Source organism: Vombatus ursinus, unplaced genomic scaffold (genome assembly GCF_900497805.2).
Source record: "Vombatus ursinus unplaced genomic scaffold, bare-nosed wombat genome assembly UNPS02012122.1, whole genome shotgun sequence".
In the NCBI taxonomy this organism is placed as follows: Eukaryota; Metazoa; Chordata; class Mammalia; order Diprotodontia; family Vombatidae; genus Vombatus; species Vombatus ursinus.
The window spans coordinates 53782-75042 of record NW_020951900.1 but is presented as its reverse complement, the minus strand read 5'-3'; the positions used below and the strand labels follow the sequence as shown (position 1 = coordinate 75042).

At 42.3% G+C, this 21261-nt stretch overlaps 1 protein-coding gene across 1 annotated transcript in view; it reads left to right on the top strand.

The window, feature by feature from the left end:
- Positions 1-79: 79 nt before the first annotated feature.
- The window catches only part of MAPKAPK5 (mitogen-activated protein kinase-activated protein kinase 5), a 49592-nt gene continuing 28410 nt past the window's right edge, over positions 80-21261 (top strand). Inside the window, exons 1-4 of the mRNA XM_027857399.1 lie at positions 80-184; positions 18183-18256; positions 18995-19070; positions 20222-20319. Coding sequence (XP_027713200.1) covers positions 80-184; positions 18183-18256; positions 18995-19070; positions 20222-20319 — 353 coding nt within the window. The remainder of the gene's footprint in view (positions 185-18182; positions 18257-18994; positions 19071-20221; positions 20320-21261) is intronic.

Genomic DNA, 21261 nt, shown 5'->3' with positions numbered 1-21261 from the left:
CCCCCCCTCCCCCAGCCTCCGCGCCCACCTTTGACAGGCGAGGCCGTGTCGGCCCCTGGGGAGAAGGAGCTGGGCTTAGATGCGGAGGGTCTGGCTTGACATACCGTGGGCGCCTAATGAGTGCTCACTGACCGACCGGCGTTCTTCCTCTGACTCTAGTCAGAAGTTAGTTTGGAGTGCCACGGTGAGTCCCTATAGCCTCCTCTAGCCTCAGTTTCCCCCTGTGTGAATAGTAGTAGTAATAGTACCTGCCTCATTGTGAAGTTCAAATGAGCTGTTGGGAACAGGCCAGTGTCAGCAGCTGGGAAAGGGGAGCTGGAGCTAATGATAATAACAATAACAATAATAGTGATAATGGTAACAGCAGCTGGCCTTTAGATATCTCTTTAAGCACTTTACAAATACTAATCTTATTTGATCCTCACAAGCCATTCTAGGGCTCAAGTGCTGTTATAATTTCCATTTTACAGATTGGGAGACTGAGGCCGGCAGATTTGGCCCATGGTCTCACAACAAATGGCTGAGGTTGGCTTTGAACTCAGGTCTTCCAGGCTCCAGGTCCAGCTGAGCTGTCCACTGAGACATCCAGCTGTTAGAGTCAGAAGACCAGTCTTCACATTCCCATCTCTTGATATTAACTAGCTATGAGACTGTGCCTCTGGGGGCCTCAGTTTCCTCTTTCTGTGAAATGGAGACTATGATGATGATGATGCTAACACTAACTGGAGTATCCTCCTTGGAAGACTGTCAAAGTAATTCCGGAGAAGAGCTTTGATGGGATTCCTCTGGGCCAACCTCTTGGGATCCAGTGAGGTAATGCTGAGGAAGGGCTTTTGTACAGTTTTTTAACTGGCTGGCTAAGAAGGGAGAGGAGGCTGGGGTGACCCTGGATCACACAGGTTTCTTAATCTCCCTGAGCCTCAGTTTTCTTCTCTGTGAAATGTGAGGGGCGAGGGTGGCATGTAGAAGGGGTCACAGGGTGGTGATGAGACGTATGTGAGCTGAGGGATGCATGTCACCTAGCCAGAGGATTTGGCTTCATCTCCCTCCTGACATTGACTAGCTGTGTGACCCTGAGGGAGTCATTGTATCCTCCCTGAGCCTTACTTTCCTCCTCTGTGAAATGGGGATAATAATAGTACCTACATCATAGGGTTGTTGTAAGGCTCCATGAGATAAAATTCATTTAGGAAACTGTAATATGTGTTAGAACATCCTCTTATGTGGGTCAGAGTTCCATAACTCCAGAGCTGGAAAGAAAGGGACCTCCCTTAGCATCACCCCCTACAGAAACTTAGGCTTAGGTGCATGTACTAGCCACCAAGTGTTCTGCAAACTTTCAAGTTATGTAAATGCCAGCTATCATTACTTTTACCATCTCAGTGGAAGGACAAGGGGGCCTAGAGAGAGAACTCCAGTTTCCTCCAGGTTGTCTAGAAGAAGGCTATCAGTCAGGCTGACCCTCCAGAAGGCTTCCTAGTACTTGAGACTCAGGGCCAGGGTGCTGACCTTGGATTAGAAAGGTTTGGGTCGAAATTCTTTTTTTTTTTTAAAGAGATGGTCCTTGGGTGTGTTTTATCCAACGGTATAAGGCAGTGTGGTGTTTGTGGGTGGAGTGCTGGACTTGGTATATAGGGAAGACAGCTTCTGATAATAGCTGTGGGAATTTCCTTATCTGTCAAATGGTGATAATACTGCCTTATCACACAGGGTTGTTTGGAGGTTTAAATGAGAAAAGATATTGGAAGCACTTAGATATCTTCTAGTCTGACTTCTTTTAACACCTGGAGAAATTAAGGCTCTTGCAGGGGAAAGAATTTATCCAAGGAAATAAAGGTAGTAAGCAAAAGAACCAAGATTTAAGCCCAGGTCTTCTGACTCAAATTTAGTGCCTCCCATTAATCTCTCTGTCCTCCTACTCACAACGCCGTACCTCAGTCCTTCCCTTCTTTCTCCTGCTCAAGGCTGGGCATGTGGGTATAATTCTCCAGTATAGACTGTTTTCTTTCTGGTTTACAAATCTGCTTTTCTCACTGCCACTCTGGGAGGTTGCAGCATCATAGAATTTAAAACTGTAAAGAACCTTTGAGACTATAGTTCAAGGCTCTAATTTTGTAGATGGATAAACTGAGGCATCAAGTGGGCAAGATGTTTGCCCAAAGTTTATTTGGAGTGGAAGGGCTTAGATACTGTCTAGTCCATCCCTCTTCTTTTACAGGGAAGAAATCAGGCTTAAGGAGGTTAAGTAATTCCTCCAAAGTCTCAACAGGTGGCAAGGAGCAGAGTGGAGTTTGGAACCTCGGGATTTTCCACTCCACCACGTTTTAGGGTAGTTGTTTGGAATCCATCTTCATTGATGTGGAAGCGGAAAGCCATCCTGGCTGTGGTCCCAGATTAATTCAGGGCAGAGATGAGATTCAGACCCAGGATTTCTGAGGCTTAGTTCAGCGGTCTTTATCTTCTACCCACTACTTCTGCCCCAGCAACCTCCACCATCCCTTCTGCTTCCCTGGTGAGCAGCCCTCCCCCCTTCTTTGTCCCTCTTTGCCCCAGCATCTGGTAACTGTCTGGAGGGAGTAACGTTCTCTAGATTTCCTGCCTCCCATTCTTACTTTGGCACTTCTTTCTCCCCCTTCCACTAGTGTAACAAAAAACAAACAACCCCAAACCCTTCCTTGAAAAAGATGTTACTATGAATGATCAGATAAAATTTCGGGTTCTTACATGATTATTAGACCAAGCAGGGAAGTGTCTTGTATAACTATGGCTTATTTCTCTTGAAACTGTCTGCACGTGTCTGTCTGGAAGTGGGTCCCAGGGAAGGCATTTACTTTGGGGTTTTCAGGGAGCATTTTGGTTGCTTTTTGCTGACTTTAGATCCTTTGAAGCATTTCTCTCCAAAGGGAATCCTGCTGTGCAGAGCAGAGACAGTGGGAGGTGATGAATTTGAGCCTCCACCTTGGAGCTCACAATCGAGACTTCAGTTCTTGCCTCTGACGGTGTCCTAGCTCCCTGCACAGTTCTGAGCTTCATCTGGAAAATGAATGGACATAATAATAGGATTTCCCTTTCGAGATAGGAAATGTGCTTCTGAAAACTGCTTCCAAAAGTCCTTGGTTTGACCTCCAGACCTTTGCAGGTTCCCCTGTTGCTTTAATTTGTTTAAAAAGAACTAAGAGTGCTTGCTGACTTACTGCTTCCTTTACTAGGGGAGAGACAAATAAACTGGGATTTTTAAAAGGCCCATAATAAAATGAGTTTTCTAAAGCCCATTTTTTTCCCTTCCTGTTTTGGCTTCTTTTTCTTTGAATCTTCAGTGCTTAGCACAGTGCCTGGCACTCAGGAAGCACTTCAGTGCTTGCTGATGAATTTTTTTTCCTTTTAAAATGAAACAAGCCAAATTGTTTTTGACACATCTGAAGGTTATTTTGATGGATGTATGTCTAGGAGTTATGAAGGCTTAATTATGCAAAGCAGAAGCAAGCTAGAAGCAGTCATGCCACTTTTGGTGAAAAGGTTGATGTGCATCATTTGTTCCTGACATCTTGTAAACCAGAGCTTTTGATCTGTCAGTGACAGGTCCAAAGTATTTTATTCTTCTTCGGTGTTTCCCTGGCACAGACTTCCTTTGGCAGCTTAGACTTCCTTTCCGGTATGAACCCTGGAAGGTCGTCTTCCAGTGACTAGTTCAGTACTTGTATCAGTTTTAATTCTAATGTATTTTATAGACAACGGTTTGGGGTTCAGCACCAGGCAAGGGACTTCTTTGTTATAGGCAGCCCTGAGGTGAGGAGACTCCTATTACCAATGTAGGTCAACACCTCTGCACCTTGAATTCTTGGAGACACTAAAAGGTTCAGCGGTTGGGCCAGGGTTACTTATGTTACCAGTATGGGTCAAAGGCAGAACTTGAACCGAGGTTTTCAGGCTGTTTTTTCCTATTAAGTCATGTCACCTCTCTTAGACAATATGTACTGGAGACTACTTGGTGTAGTAGGAGTGCCAGCTTTTCAAGGAAGCTTGGGAAGCAGTTTGAATACTGAGGAAGACCTATGCCTTTAAAAAACATCAAGGCTTAAAATTTATTTTCTGCTCTGTTGTATCTTACTCTCCTTCTTCGGGGATTGGAATTTTTTTTTTAGATGGATAACTGAATTATATGCTGTTGTGAAGATGGCCCAAGGGGAAGAAATTGCATGTACACTTAAAAGCCTCATAGCCTGTCGTTTTCAGATATGTAAATAGGGCCTGTAGTTTAGAAAGGCAGAATTTTCAACTCGGGGAAATTAACTTTTTTTGAGCACAGCCCAAACTCATTTTCTAATCTTCATGTTTTGCAGCTTTTTTTCATTAACAGCTTATTAGTAGTTATATACAGTTTGTTGGTACAAAATGGAGTTGTCTGTTAGGCATTGCCTTGCAGGTGTTCAGCCTCTTCTAAGAGATAGCACAGCACAAACTAGCACAGACCTTGAAGCCTGAAGACCCAAGTCTGACCCTGAGTGACTCTTTGAAGCAGTCAAGTCACATCTCCTTTCTGAGCCTCTGGTTTTCTCATCAATGAAATGGGAATGAAACTACCTGCGTTACCTAACCTGGTGTTTTGTAAACCTTAAAACCCTATAGAAATGTGTTGTTAGGGGTTAATGGAGTTAAGATTATCTGATGGCAATCTCTTGCAATAACCACCAATTGCTATTTTGGAAAAGTTAGCATCATTCCCATAAAATTTGGCTCTGTAACATCTTGGTGCATTTGTTTATTTGTGGTGTGGGCAGCATTGGTGCTGTTCAGGCTGAGGGGCCACAGTTTAGGAAGCATGGGGATGAACTGGAAACCATCAAGAAAAAGATAAGTAGTAGTGGGAAAGGCCAGGAGATTATGCCACCTGATGAGTAGGGCTGTTTGCCCTGGAGGTGAAAGGACTGGAAGAGCCAGCAACTGTCTTTAAGGGATAGCCTGGGAAAAAGGACTTGTTTCTGCTTGGTACTAGAGATCACAAGTAGGAATGGTGGGTGTAAGAAGCCAAGGCAAACTCAGTCTTGACATCAGTTGAATTTACCCGGCAATAGAACTATCCAGTAGTAGCCTGGGCTGCCGTGGGAGGTACTGGACATCCTTGAGCTGGGCTGAATGACCACTTTTTGGCTCTTTGCAAATGAGAGTTTGTGCATGGAAATGGTTTGGAGTTGATCATCTTTGAGGGTCCTTTCAAAGCTGACCCTTTTTCAATACAAAGGGAGGCCATGAGACCTTAAGATAGGTTACATAGGTATTAGAATAAATGTGTAGCAGAGGTGGACTTTGAATTCAGGGCGTAGGAGTCTAAATCCAAAACTTTGTCCACTGGGCTATGTTGGCCTTTGCAGTGATACATGATAGAAGGACCTCAGGTCCGTGCTGTCTGAGGGCTCTTGGAGGGGCTTGAAAGGACTGAGCTTGGAGAAGAGAAGATGAAATGAGAGTGTCATAGCACAGTACACAGAATACCTAATACCCCCTACATTCTAGTGGAGAGAATCTTAGATCTCTGATCTGTCCTTCCTCTGAGTTCTTTTAGTCCTGCATGTCATCCATGTGACCTTTACCCTGTTCTCCCTTAATCATACTTAATTCTAGTGCCTTTGCTATATCTTCTTTACTAGAGTGTAAACTTTTATAGTGCTGAGGTTTACACATTTATTCTTCCACATTTCCTATCATTTTGTTTTACACCTAGTAGGTGCTCAATAAATATTTTTAAAATGAGAACATTATTTACTTGAGTTGATTAGCTTTGAAATCAGCTCAGGAGTCCTGACCTAGTCTATTTTAGATGTCGGCGCCTTGACCCCTCCTTAAACAGCTTGGTTGTCCTCGCTGGTGTTGGGGTTAGAGTGTGGGGTTTTCCATATTGGTGTTGAATTTAGTGCAGATATTGTGGGAACAGCCCACACTGTGGCCCAGAACTGAGCTCATGTGATTGTCCCACTGTCAGTTTATGGCCTGAATGCTGTGGGGGGTGGGGCTGAGAAGGACGCCCTGGGGAGCCTTTATAGACTTAATTGAGAGCTAAACGATTTAGACAGGTTTGGATGGGCTTGGAGAGTATACTGTATGAGTGAGAGCAGAGATGCATCAGAGTGTTTGTTTTATGAAGCATCTAAGTAGATCATATACCATAATAAACTTAAAATTGATATACAATGGAAATATTAGTGATCATATTATAAAAAATGAGAAGAAAACCAGAGCCAGAATCTTTCACAGCTATGGCTAGGGGGTAAATTATTAGCCAATAAAAGTACGAGAGAAGTGATTCCAAAAGCAAAATGATAATTTTCAATACATGAAATTGAAAAGCTTGTGTGTGAACAAAATTAATGCAGCTGGGAAAAGGACTTTATTTCAAAAACTGCTGGTATCTGAGATATCTAGATGACTGACCAGAATATATGACCCAAAGCTTCTCTCTGATAGAGAGTAGTCATGGGATATGAACCAACCATTCTTACCAAAAGAATTTTAAATTGTGAACAGCTATAGGAAATGATGCTCCAAATCACTAATAAGAGAAATGTAATTAAAAACAACCAAGAGATTTACTTTATGCTGAGCAAGTTGGCAAAGATGACAAAGAATGGGAATAATCAACGTTAGAGGTATTGTGGAATGGACACACTAAGGCATTTTTGGTGGGTTTGTGAGTTGGACCAGCCATTCTGGAAGGCAATTTGGAATTATGTGAAGAAAGTGATTTAAAATGTTTATGCCTTTTGGCCCAGAAATTCCGCTGCTAGCCATATACCTCAGGGAGGTCACTGACAAAATGAATGGCCCCACGTACACCAAAGTATTTATAGCGTAGCCAAGAACTGGAAATGAAGTAGATGCGGGTGAATGGGGGAAAGCCTAAGCAGATTGCAGACAAGAATGTAATGGAATAGTATTGTACTCTCAGAAGTGATGACTATAATAACTCTGGAGAAGCATGGGAAGCCATATGAATTGATGCAAAGTGAAGTAAGCGGAATCTAGAGAATAATATATACAGTGACTGTAACAATGCAAGAACAGCCACAACACAGCAAGTGAAATGGAATGTGGCCAAAGGGTAATGACTGAGTGAGGTCACAGAGAAGAGGTATGTGAAGCATTGCCCTTCCTTGTGTTCAGAGGCCAAGGATTATGGGTGTGGACACTGAATATAACATCAGGCCTTTTCTGTATGTTGGTTAGTTGGGCTAAATTGTTTTTTACTTTTTGAAAATTCTTTGTTACTCTGGCCCTCTGGGAAGGGAGAAGGGTAGGAGGAGAGGGAGGACATAGTGGGAGATATAGTGAGTTAAAAACAAAATATATAATAAAATTTGAGAAAAGAAGAAAAAATCAAAGTCCTTGGTACATGGTAGTGATTAAATAAATGCTTATTAAGAAGTAGTCCCTTAGGGCCACCATAGGCGAAGATGATAGGAACTTTATAGGAAAGATCTCCAGGGAAATATTCCATGATCTACTTTGTATTTTAGTCAAGTGGTCTCAACTTCATCCTCCAACTTTCTCCTCTTTAGAAGGTTCTTATTTTTGTCTAGGGCACAACCATCCTTCCAGTCCCTGGGGTTCACACCCAGGGAGTCATCCTCAGCTTCCTTGCCCTTGGGGTCCCCCACCCCAATCCAATGAACTGCCGAATGGTTGCCAAGTATTTTGCCAAATGCAGATCTAGAATTTCCTTTCCACTTCCATGGGAGGAGTTCCCATCTCTCTCCCCAAATGGCCATTGCTTGTATTCAGGCCCGTATTACCTCCCACCTGGACGGGCACAGTAAGCTTCTACTTAGAGTCCTTACTTCAAATCTTTCCCCACTCCAATCAGTCCTGCACAAAGCTGAAAAAATGGTATTTCTAAAACACTTCTGATCATGTCATTCCCTCAAGCCATGTACTCACTCTGACTGCCTACCTGTTATCTCTATGGTTAGTCAGTCAGGTAGTTATCAGATGACTGCTATGTGCCAGGCACTGTATTAAATGCTGGGGATACAGGAGCCAGAATGAAATAGCCCCTCCCTTCAAGGAGCTCACACGTGGAGCTGGAATGTGACAGTATGCATGTACATACAAATACATCTGTAGATATACACACCAGTAAACTGGAGGTGGGGGAAGGCAGGATCTAGCATCTGAGGGGACCAGGAAAGATGTCATCCAGAAGGATGGCTCAAAAGGCAGTGGACAGAGTGCTGGGCTTAGAGTCAAGAAGACCTGAGTTCAAATCCAGCCTCAGATACCTACTAGCTGTGTGACTATTGGCCAGGCCCTTAACCTGGTTGCCTTAGTCTCCTCATCTATTAAACAAGGATGATAACACTTACTTTCCAGAGTTGTTGTGAGGATATAATAAGATAATATTTGCAAAGAGTTTTGCAGACCTTAAATTGCCATGTAAATGTTAACTTTTTATTGGCTGTTATTGTTATTATTATTGAGCTGAATCTTGAGGGAAATCAGGGAATATAAGAGACAGAGGTGAGGAAGGATTGTCTTCCAGGTGAGGAGGACAGCCAGTTCAGAGGCACAGAAATGGGAGATAAAGTGTGATGTGTTGGGAATGGTGACGAAGGTAGTATGGTTGAAATGTTCAGACTCATGCTTTAGGAAAATCACAGTTGGCTGTGTAGGAAAGACTTGAGGCAGGGATGTCAATCAGGGAGTTATTGAGAGTCTGGATGAGAGATCAGGACTTAAAATAGGGTGTTGGCTGTGAGTGGCAAGGACATAAGTGAGAGGTGTCGTGGAGATAGAAATGACAAGATTTGGCAGTAGTTTGAATACGTGGGCTGAATGAGAGCGAGAAGTCGAAGATGGCCCGAAAGGACCAAATACAATTTCTGTGTTTGACACGGAAGTCTCTTCCCAATCTGACCCCAACCTTCTCAAGGTCACTCCCCTTCAGAGATCTCCCGCCCAGCCAAACTGGTGATTTTGCTCCTTCTCACACATGATGCCCTCTCTCTCATTTCCATGCTTTGGGTACGTGCTGTCTGTCCCCTGTGCCTAGAATGTAAGCCCTTTAGACTTCTGCCTCTCAGAGTCCTTCGCTTTTTTCAAAATTTAACTTGAGTGGCACTTTTTTCTTCATCAGAACTTTGTTGATTTCTTCAGCTCGTTCTTTCCTAAAAATCACCTCGTGTCAATTTTGTATGTACTTAGGTTTGCCTGTTTTCTCCCCTAATAAAAAGTAAGCTCTTTGAGCTCAGGAAATGTCATTTTGCTTTCTATTCCACATATACAGGAATCAAATTGGAATAAAGTAGGGCCTTGTTGGTTGATCAGTGTTGCTTCTCTAGGCAAGAAGGTCTGGTGGCTCCATACTACCTACAGGACTAAATGCAAATTTCTGTTTGGCATCTGAAGACCTTCACAGCCAAGTTCAACCATTCACATTTTCCTTGGTAAACTTAGTACTACTGTTTATGGTCTTTCTTTCTACCCCACCTTTGGTCCTTGTCAATTTGAAGGGGACTTCAACATACATGTTCATGTTCCCTCAAGTACCCCAGTATCTGAGGTCCTCAGGCTACTTAGCATCCATGACTTCCTCTACGCTACCTCAGCTTACACACAGGATGGTCATACTCATCATCTTGTTATTTCCCACAGGTGTTCCAAAATTCTATTTTTCATATTGTATATAACCTCTTCCTTATATTCCCTAAAGCTGTTGATTGTCCTCGCTGTGACTTCCAATTCCTTCACCTCTCAGTACTCTGCTAGCTCCCTACCGTACTGACCATATTCTCCTCCCTCTTGTCTTGACTGGGGTCAGGTCAACAGTTCAACTTTATGTTATCTTCTAATCTTTACTCCCTTGTCCTAGTCACCAGTCCTGCCTTACCAAAGTGCTACCCTGGATGATCTTTACCTCCTTTGCTCTTCATATGCAACTGAGTGGAGCTAGAGGAATTCGAAGAGCTATGCTGATCGGCTGCACTACAAATCTGTTATCAGACTGCTCACTTACTGCATCGAGGTGGTCCTTCTGTTCCTCCTAATCAGTTTTGTATCCCACTCACCCCAATGGCTGTTCTAAACCTCTTGATCTTTTCCCAGGTCTCCTCCCCCGACTCTCTCAGCTGAGAACTTTACCTCATATTTCACTGAAAAAAATTGAGGCCATTTTCTAAAAGCTACCTGTTCTCTTTGTCCTCTATCTCATATCCTCCTGACATCATCCCCCATTATCTCCTCCTTCACTCTAATCTCTGATGAAGAATGGCCCTTCTCCTTACCAAGACCAGCTCTCCTACAAAGTTCTTTAATCCCATTCTTTCTGGTCTTTTCCAGCAATTTTCACTGCTAGTATTGCTACCCTTTTTCTTATCTTCACTCTTTCCCTGTCAACCGACTCCTTTCTTTCTGCCTACAGATATGCCCATGTCTCTGTTATCCTTAAAAAACCCTCACTCGGTCCTACCCTTCTCCACTAGCTATTGGCCTATGCTTCTTCTCTCTCTAGATAAATACCATAATAATGATGGTGACGACAATGATGATAATAATAGGGACAACAGCTAGCGTTTATATGAGCACTTTAAGGTTTGCAAAACACTTTCCAGATATTATCTCCTTTGATCCTCACAACAATCCTGGGAGGTGGGTCCTGCTATTTATAGATGAGGAAACTGAATTTAAGACAGAGGTTAAATGATTTGCCCAAGGTCACAAAGCTAGTAAATGTCTGAGTTAAGATTTGAACTCAGGTCTTCTTGACTCCAGGTCCAGCATTCTATGCCACCTAGCTGTTTCTGGGGGAGAAAACATAGCACTCAAAAATACCAAGTGCCTCTGCTCACTCTCCTTTCTCTTCTAAACCCTCTATAATCTGTCTACCATCTTCATCATTCAATGCACCTACTCTTTCCAAAGTTACCGGTTTTCCAAAGTTACCGATATTCCAAGTCATTCTCAAATTGATAAATGGTCAAAGGATATGAACAGGCAGTTTTGAGATGAAGAAATTAAAGCCATCTATAGTCATATGAAAAAATACTCTAAATTCCTATTGATTAGAGAAATACAAATCAAAACAATTCTGAGGCACCACATCACACCTATCAGGTTGGCCAACATGACAAAACAGGAAAATGGTAAATGTTGGAGAAGATGTGGAAAAATTGGAACACTAATGCATTATTGGTGGAGTTGTGAAATGATCCAACCGTTTTGAAGAGCAATTTGGAACTATGCCCAAAAGGCTATAAAAATGTACATACCCTTTGACCCAGCAATATCACTTCTAGGGCTATATCCCAAAGAGATCATACAAATGGGAAAAGGACCCACATGTACAAAAATATTTATAGCAGCTCTTTCTGTGGTGGCAAAGAATTGGAAATTGAGGGGATGCCCGTCAATTGGGGAATGGCTGAACAAGTTGTGGTATATGATTGTGATGGAGGTTTAACTGTGCTGTAAGAAATGATGAACAGGCAGACTTAAGAAAAACCTGGAAAGACTTGTATGGACTGCTGCTGAGTGAAGTGAGCAGAACCAGGAGAACGTGGTACACAGTAACAGCCATGTTGTGCAATGACCAACTTTGATAGACTTAACCCTTCTCAGCAATGCAAGAATCTAAGACATCTCCAGAGGCCTCATGATGGAAAATGCTATCTGCATCCAAAGAAAGAATTATGGAGTTTGAGTGCAGATCGAAGCACACTATTTTCTTTCTTTTTTTGGTTTCTTCTTTCTTGTGATTTTTTCCTTTGGTTCTAATTCCTCTTCACAATGTGACTGATGTGGAAATATGTTTAATGAAATGTATATGCAGAGTCCATATCAGATTGCTCACTGTCTTGGGGAGGGAGGCGGGAAAGGAGGGGGAGAAAAATTTAAAACTCAAAAGCATGTGGAAGTAATTGTCAAAAACTAAAAATAAATTAAAACAAAAAACAAAGTTACTGGTATTCTTGTTGTTGTCAATAGAATGGCCTTTTTTCAGTTCTCATCCTTCTTGTCTTCTCTGCAGCATTTGACACTTGATCGCATTCTCTTGGGTTCTCACTCCTCTCTGGGTTTTTGAGACACTGCTGTCTCTTGGATCTTGGCCTGCCTGACTATTCTCTCTCATCCTCCTTTGCTGGATCTTCATGAAAAAAATCTCTTCACCATACTGTTACCTCAGCTTTGAATACTTAACTCCTTTTGACCTCCCTTGGCCTCCTCTCCCCTTGGATTGGAGGGCTGGGGCAGAGTACCAGCTTCCTCCCAGAGCTTTCCTTTCTAGAAGGCAGCACGTGGACCTTCCAGCTTCCTTGCTTTCCAGCAGCAGCTCACTTGGTTTCAGCTCCCCAGACTAAGATGCCCTGAGGCCGGCCAGCCACCCCCTGGACGCCCCCTCCCCCCTTTCCAGCTTCCTTTTGTGGCTCTCTTCCCCCATTAGATAGTAAGCTCCTTGAGGGCCAGGACTGGCTTTTCTTTTTCTTATTTGTATCCCCAGTGCCTTGCACAGTGCCTGGCATTTACGTTATTAAGCACCAAATGGTTATTGAATTGAATCAGAAAACTACTGACTGACTGAGTATTCTCCAAGGCTCTGTGCTGGACACTCTTCTCTTTTCTTTACATACTCTCACTTCTGTGCTGCTGCTGCTGAAATCTGTACGTCCAGCCTTAGTTTCTTCCTTGAGCCCTAGTCCCACCTCTGCAGCTGGCTGCCTGTTCAATAGGCATTTCAAACCCAGCGTGCCCAAAATAGATTTTACCTCAAACAGTCTTCTTCTGAACTTCCCTGTCACTGTTAAGGGTACCACCTGGCATCCGGATCTTCAGCCAGGCGTGTTGTTATTCCTGTTTCTTTCTCATTCCATCTTTCCACTCATTTGTCAAATCTTACCCATTTTGCCTTCATAGCATCTCTCAGATAAATGCCCTTGTCTCCCCTCACATAGCCACTGTTCTAGTTGGGGCCCTTATCTGCACCGACCTGGGCTATCCCAGTGGTCTTCTCATCGGCCTCCTTGCTTCAGATGTGCTCCTCACTGTAGTCCTTCGTCCAGATATCTCCCAAAGTGATTTTCCGAAGGCCTAGGTTTGGTCTGGTAACTCACTAATGGCTCCCTGTGCCTTCTGGCATCAAATAGACACTCCTTTGTGTGATATTTAAAGCTCTGAACAGCCCGGCCCTTTTCTACCTTCTCAGCCCTCAGACACATTGCTCCTCTTCACGCTCACTACAGTCTGGCCGTACTGGCTTACTTGCTGTTCTTCTCCCAGGATGCTCCATGCCTTTGCACTCACTGGCCTCCAGGCCTGGAATGCTCTCGCTCCTCATCTCGGCTGTCTTTAAGACTCCACTCAAAGGCCACCTTCTGCCAGAGGCTTTTCCTGGTCTCTCCAGCAGCCAGAATGGCACCCCCTTTGCAGTTCAGCAAAACACATCAACATGCCCAAAAAAGATGCTTTTGTAATGACTGCTCTTGGGGCCTGGCCTGCACTTCTTCCTCACCTCTGCCTCACAGAATCCCTCTCTTCCTTCGGGATGCGGCTTAAGCACGCTCTTCTATGTGAAGTCTTTCTTGATCACCAGGACTGTTAGTGCCCTCTGTCTCAAATTGGCTGTTACTAAAATAGCTGGCATTTATTTAGTGCTTTCAGATTTTCAAGGTGCTTTACATTTATCTGTCTGTCATTCATTTCTCCTTCCCCTCTCTACCCCTTTCCTTCCCTTCTCCTCTCCTCATTACAACAACCCAGGGAGGTCAGTGTTATTATTATCCTCATTTTACAGATGAGGAAAGTGAGGCAGACCAGTTAAGTGACTTGCGCAGGGTCACATAGCTAGTGAATGGCAGAAGCTGGCTTTGAACTCAAGTTTTCACGAATCCAGATTTAGCGCTCTGTCTGCTGAGCCGATGTAGTTTTTGTCTGTCTTGTTAGATTATGATCTCCTGGGCTTTGCCTGGCACATAGTAATAAGTGCTTAGTAAATGCCTGTTGATTGATTTACTCTGTGTCTTGTATGGATGTTTATTCATTCTCCTTTATTCAAACGTAAGATACTTGAGTGCAAGGCCCTTTTCATTTGTGTCTTTGTAAGCCTATTAGTTGGCATGTAGTTGGTCTTCAATAAATGCTTGTTGATTGATTGATTGTCAGGAACCCTTTCTTCCTAGTAAGATCCCTTCCCACTTTTCACTTCTGGCTTTGAGTTTTGTGAGTAAACGTGTCAGTTATAATCAGTCTAACGTTAGGATGTTGAACTATTTCCTCTTTGGTGTACTAGGATTTAGACTTGTCTTCAACATGGGTAGTATTCATGGAAGTATTAATAAAGCTGTACTACTTAGTGGAGGAAAGCTATTTGAGAAAATTAAGGGAGGAGATCTGGGATTTGGGAAGGTCTAGAAGAGGAGCAGTTACTTTTACCCTTAGGTACAAGTATAGTGGTAGACTTTTCAGACAACTCTCCAAAAGGAGTTTGTTTAGTGCTTTTTTGAAAATTATTACATTTTGAAAATTAAATTACTTTCCTTGGTGAGCAGAAATCTACCTTTCCCCCTTCCCCTTTGTTCCCCCTTGGAAAAAAAAAAAGGAAAGGCAAAGCTTCTAACAAATATGCATAGTCAGAGCAAAACAAATTCCTGCAATGTGCATGCCCCCCAAAAGATGTCTCAGTGTTCATCCTGAGCCCATGATCTCTCTGTCAGGAGGTGGGGAACTTGCTTCATCGTTTGTCCTCTGGAGTGGTAGTTGTTTGTTTCGATGATTACAGTTCCTAAGACATTCAAAGTTGTCTTTGTGATGTGTCAAGGGCAGCTCAGGGTACAGCGGGTAAGAGTGCTGAACCTGGACGCAGAAAAACCTGAGTTCAAATCTAGACCAGACACTAGCTGTGGGACGCTGGGTAAGTGGCTTCACATCTCTCAGCCTCAGTTTCCTTGTCTGTAAAATTGGGATCGTAATAGCACCTACCTCCCAGGGTTGTTATGAGAATCAAATGAGATAACATATGTACAGTGTTTTACAGTCTAAAAGTGCTATAGTATCATTATCATTAGAAAACATGATCATCATTATAACAGTGCTGTTGTTAATGTGTGCAGTATTTTAGCACATACGAGTCTTTTCTCTTACTTTGATCTTTTGGGGTTATAGTAATATTGCTGGGTCAAAGCTATGCACAGGTTGGTAACTTTCTAGGCATTTGTAGGCATCCGACTGCTTTCCAGAATGGCTGGGATATTTCATAGCTTCACCACCATCGTTGCAGTAATGCCCCTGTTTTTCTTCAGCCCCGTCAGCGTTTGTCACTTTCCCTTTCTGTCAGCTTTGCCAATCTGAGGGGTCATAAGGTGGAACCTCAGAGTTGCTTGAATTTGCATTTTTCTAATTATTAGTGATTAGGAGCATTTTTTCACATGGCTATTGATAGCTTAGATTTCTTCCTCTCAAAACTTCCTGTTTATATCCTTTGCCCATTTGTCAGTTGGGGAAATTTAATTCTAGCCTCATGTTTGTGGGTAAGAATGCTTTCTCTCCTCACTGCGACCTCTTGGAATCTCTAACTTTCTTCAAGGCTCAGCTTAGGTGCCATTTCCTACAAAAGACCTTTCCTTATCTCTCCAGCTGCTAGTGCTGTGCTTTCACTTGCCTTAAATTATCTTTATTTATTCATCATCTACTTAGGTGACCTGTCTCCCAGTGCAATGAAAGCAGCTTGAAGTCAGAGAATTTCTCTCCACATCCCCTGATGGCGTGTAGTATATACTTAGTAAATATTTGTTAAAAATGAATGAACAATTTTTTGGTCTTTCCTTGTTTTTTTACAGTTATTGGGGAGTATTTCTGTATCATTCTTTGGTCCGACTGTAAGGCATGATTCTGGGCCAAGAAGATGGCTGATGACTGATAACGACATAAGCCTCTTAATCAGAGTAGTGCTGTTGAGGATTTAGAAGATGTTTGTTTTTAGTTAGCACTAAGACTTTTATTTGGACTTTCTTATCTGACTTATTTATTTTGGTTAGTAGCATGTTTCCCTCTTCCACGCTTTATTTTCTTTTATGTGGCATTATGTAATAGACTCTTCTTTCTTAAATTTCCAGGAACAAGTTATTTCATGGGTTCTTAACTTGTTTTTTCATTTTGTTTTGTTTTAAATCAAGGACCCATGAATTCAATGCCTCTACTTTCCGTCTCACTAGCTTTACTCTGCAGTCTTGTTTCTTGTTTCATCATTCAACTGAGATTCTCTTCAGAATTTCCAATGATTATTTCCAGATCTACTTATCCAACTGTAATCTTTCCTGTCCTCCAGCCTCTTGCCTCTTCTGCAGCTTGAGCTGAATGTCCTGTAGCCATCTGAAATTCAACACATCCAGAACTGAAGTCATTATCTTTTCTCCCAAAGTCGTCCTTCTTCCTCGTTTTCTTATTATTGTGGTGGGCACTATCATCGCTCTGATTATCTAGGCTTGCAAGCCAGGTGTCATCTTCTACTCCTCTCTCTCTCACCTCCCAAATCCAGTCTTTTGCCAAGTCCTGTTGATTCTGCCTTTGTAGTATCTCTCACTGATGCCTTCCTGTCCCTCCTCCAACTCTCCTGATACAGGCGCTTAAAACCTCATGTTTGGCTATTGTAACGAATGACCTTCTGGTTGATCTCCCTGCTTCAAGTCTGTCCCCAATCCAGTCCATTCTTGTCTGACCGTATAGACTCCCTATTCAGTAAACTCTGATAGCTTCACATCACCTCCAGGATCCAGGTTAACATCCTTTAAGGTTCAGAGCCCTTCACAGCCTGTCCCCTTCCTACCTTTCCAGTCTTCCTACACCATATGCCCCCCGATGTATTCGACAATCCAAGACACTGGACATGAGCATTTTCACTAGCTTTCCCCCATGCTTGGAATTCACTCCCTCCTCATCTCCATCTCCTGGCTTCCCTGGCTTCCTCCAAGTCCCAGCTGAAATCTCATCTTCTACAATGCCTCGTAATGCTAGTGCCTTCTCTCTGTTGATTATCTCCAGTTGGTCCTGATTCTATCTTACTTGTGCATTGTTATTTGCTTGTTGCCCCCTCCATTAGACTGTGAGTTCCTTGAGAACAGGGACTATCTTTTGCCTTTCTTTGTATACTGAGCACTTAGCAAGCACGTTGTGGACATCTAATAAAAATTTGATGACTGACTGACTTTGGCAGCCTGTGGACCCCTTCTCAGAATGTTTTTAAGGACATAGAATAAAATACATAGGATTATAAGGGAAACCAATTATATCGAAATGCACGTATTAAAATATTTAAAAAAGAGTTTACTAACCCCCATATTAAGAGCCCCTCTTAGCAGTTTTGTAACTAAATTGAAGTATTAAAATTTTTTTTCCTGATTACATGTCAAAACAATTTTTAACATTAATTTAATATTTCATCACAATCATAGACCACAGTTTGTTCATCCATTCCCCAGTTAATGGGCATCCCCTCGATTTCCAACTCTTTGCCACCACAAAAATAGCTGCTATAAATATTTTTGTACATGTAGGTCTTTTGCCTTTTTTTTTTTTTTTTAATCTCTTTGAGACGCAGACTTAGTACTACTATTGCTAGGACAAAGAGTTTGTACTTTTTTTTGCCCTTTTAGTTCCAAATTGCTCTCCAGGATGGTCGAATCAGCTCACAACTCCATCAGTAATGCGTTAGTGTTCCACTTTTCCCACATCTTTTCCAACATTGGTTATTTTCATTTTCTATCATATTAGCCAAATAGGTGTGAGGTAGTACCTCAGAGTTGTTTTAAATAGTGATTTAAAGCAATTGTTGAAGTTATTTTTAAAAAATGTATCTAAACAAAAGTTATTTAGTTATCATCATTATTTTGCATGCTTTGTAGAAAGCCTTTTATTTTGGTTCTTCTTTTTTTGGGGGTAAACCCTATCCCAAACAAGGTGACTAAGTTTTCAGTGATTAACATTGTACATCAGACCACTGCCAGAGGTATGTCATAGTTTCTTTTCAACTGAGACAGTAAGTGAAAGGGGCATCTTTGTGATCTCAGCTGAATTATTTTATTCAGCAAACATTTATTTGATTAAATATGTATCATGTGCAAGAATCTGTGTGAGGCCTATTCTGAATCTTAACTGAGGGACTAATTCTTTGTTTCCTCCTCCCTCTCTCCCCCTTTTTATTTTAATAGGAGACCTCCATTTTAGAGGAATACAATATTAATTGGACTCAGAAATTGGGAGCTGGAATTAGTGGTCCAGTTAGGTAAGACACTATGCATTTGAATGTCTGCTTTAGAAATGGATGTTAGAAGATTGATTTTAAATCAGATGTTGACTTTCCACCTTTCTATCCCCTTTTTTTTTAGATGATACAAATCATTTTGTGACATCGATTCCTTATTGATATGTAACTTGCAGTGATTATATTAACTTAGTGCATAACAATTTTGCCATGCAAGAAATGTGGTAACATTGTCCTGATAAGGGATGTTTGGAATGTTCTTGGAGTCAGGATGTCCCATGTGAACCAATGTGCAGCCGGATTTGAAAATAACTTAAAATTACCATGTAGAATGACAGTACAACTTTTTTAAAGTTTTTTGTACACTTAGAAATAAATTCCAAAGTTTCTGTATTTCACTCAAATGTGTTTTACACTGATAGAGCTTTAGAGCAGTGGTATGGGGAGTTAAGTTTATGGAGCCATGTTTTCAGAGCTTTAGCCAAAAGAACCACTTGTATGCCCTGCAGCATCTATTGTGAGAGTGTTATGTAGGAGCTAGAGTCCTGGTCAGACTATCACTGGCTTAGATAGACTTCTCTCCAGAGGCGCCGGTCCATTCTGTGTTCACTGGATAGGGAAGAATTGTTTGGCCAATCTTTTTAGAGGAGGATAATGACTTGGGAATGTTTATGTAGTTTATATGCAGATCTTTAGATAAAGGGCAGAGTTTTCTTTCTAATGTGATCTCTGACCACATCCCCCTTCCCCCCATAACAGGGTCTGTGTGAAAAAATCTACCCAAGAACGGTTTGCACTGAAAATTCTTCTTGATCGTCCAAAAGCTCGGAATGAGGTATGATTTGTGTCTTTCTCTTTCCTTCCTTTTTTCTTTTCTCCATGTTCATTTGTAGAAACAGTTCTTTTTCCTCCTTGATTACCTTTAAGATGGACAAATATTTGACATTTTGCCTTTCTAAAGTGACATAAACACACACGAGAGAATTTCATTTAGACTCAGAGAAAGCGTGGTTTGGAATTTCACATCTGGGGCTTCACTGCTGTCTTCCTCCCTTCCTCAGCTCATAATTTAAACTTTCTTGAAGGTATTGTTGAAGTAGTGCCAACTAGCACACAACGGGCACACACTTCCTTTTGGGCACAACTCTTGAGAACAGCCTCTCAACCTTCTTTGAGTCTGTATGGTCCTTGATCTCTGAAGCATTCATACTGGCTCCATTGTCTGCTCACTTAGAGATTGGGTTTGGAGGCTGGGGATGGATGAATTCAGAGCTCTGTGCATGAGTAGGGGCAGGGGAGACGTGGGGGAAGCCGGAGCAGTAGTGAGCAGAGGGCACACAACTCCTGAGCGTGATGCTTTGGGGGGAATGACATTGACAGTGTGTATTTGGCTTCTTAGGAGTGTTGAAGTCAAGTCTACATGGTGTTGTGAGGCTGATTTCATAGGCCTTGAATGTCTTCTTTTTTTTTCCTTATTGCTTGGACTACTACCTTATGGCAAAGATTGCATGCACAGGAATCTCTTGAATAAGAAGCAGTGACTTATTGAACTAAGTAAGGCCTTGCCCAAGGCTGATTGTTACTATTCAGTTCGTTTTTCCATTAGCCAGTAAGGTACAAAGTCCGTTAATCTGGGGACTTGGTTCATGGAAATTGCGCAGAAAGAGCGTGTGTGAGTAGCTGGGACCTTTGACCCTGCAGCTGTCCGCCTCATCTTAGCTGCAGTGACAGCCAGGGGAGGTTTCTCTTACATTCCCTTCCAAATCTAACTTCAGACTCTATCATTAGAGGATTTCCTTGAGACCCAGTTTTCCCTTTTTATTCAGAAAAAACCCTTTTGTCAGTCCCAGGGGTTGGGCTTATTTTCCTGGAACATGCTTCCTTCTCATTCCACTGGGCTCTTTGCACAGCCCAGGACCCTGAAAGTTTGGAAGGAAAGCATTTGCAAAACCCCCTGGATGTTACCTCACCTCTTTTCTCTTTAAGGTACGTCTGCACATGATGTGTGCAACACACCCAAATATTGTGCAGATTATTGAAGTATACGCTAACAGTGTGCAGTTTCCTCATGAGTCCAGCCCAAGGTAAGGTGCTCGGGAACGATGGAACACTTGCTTCCCATTTCTCAGCTCAGTGGTGTTTAAGGTAAAATCTTGAAAGTTGACCTGGCCATAAAAAACCCAGTTACTGGAATGGAAGTTGAGCATAAATTTCCACTTTTTGTAAAGTCACTGTCTCGTGTTGTCCAGCACAGGTCGCCTTCCTCACCATTTGTAACAAGCAACACTACATTACTTTGAAAATAAAGAATGACATGGGCCTTCTGGGGTAAATATAGATGAAAAACCGAATGGTCCTGCTTTATACGGAGGCATTGGTGAAAGCTTTTGGAAGCCAGCAACATTTAGATATGAAGCCTTCATATTGAGAAGAGGTGGCCAAAATAGGAGGAATCTTCTTGGGGACTTTTGAGGGGAATGTTTGACTCTTTGCTTTTAGTAGCTGTAGTGGGCCAAGGCGGTTTCTGGTTGAATCTTGTTTTCTTGGGAGATGATCTCTGTGGTTGAGTAGCTCAGTGGTTTGGTACCAGTGAAGACAGGATTGTAGTTGGTCTGTTTCCCACCAGGCCTTTGTTCCATGACCACAGATCATACCTGTCTGTAACCTCATGTTGCACATACATAATGTGTATTCCATTGGGGACTAGGTGAAAAAAAGATGAGCAGATTTTAATGATACAGAATCAGTAATATTACCATTATATGCCTCCAAAAGCACATTTTTGGGGGGTGGGGGGAGAAAGGGGAGACGGTGACAATGTTTTTCATTATAATTCCGTGGTACAGTGTTAAGATCACTTCCTTTGAATTCAGTGGACCTGGGTTCAGGTTTCACTGATGCTTGGCTGTGTGACCTTGGGCAAGTCACTTAATCTGCTTATGTCAGCCTCAGTTTCTTCATCAGTAAAGTGAGAGTGTTGGACTAGGTGCTCTCTGATGTACCTCCAAGCACTATAACATTGGATC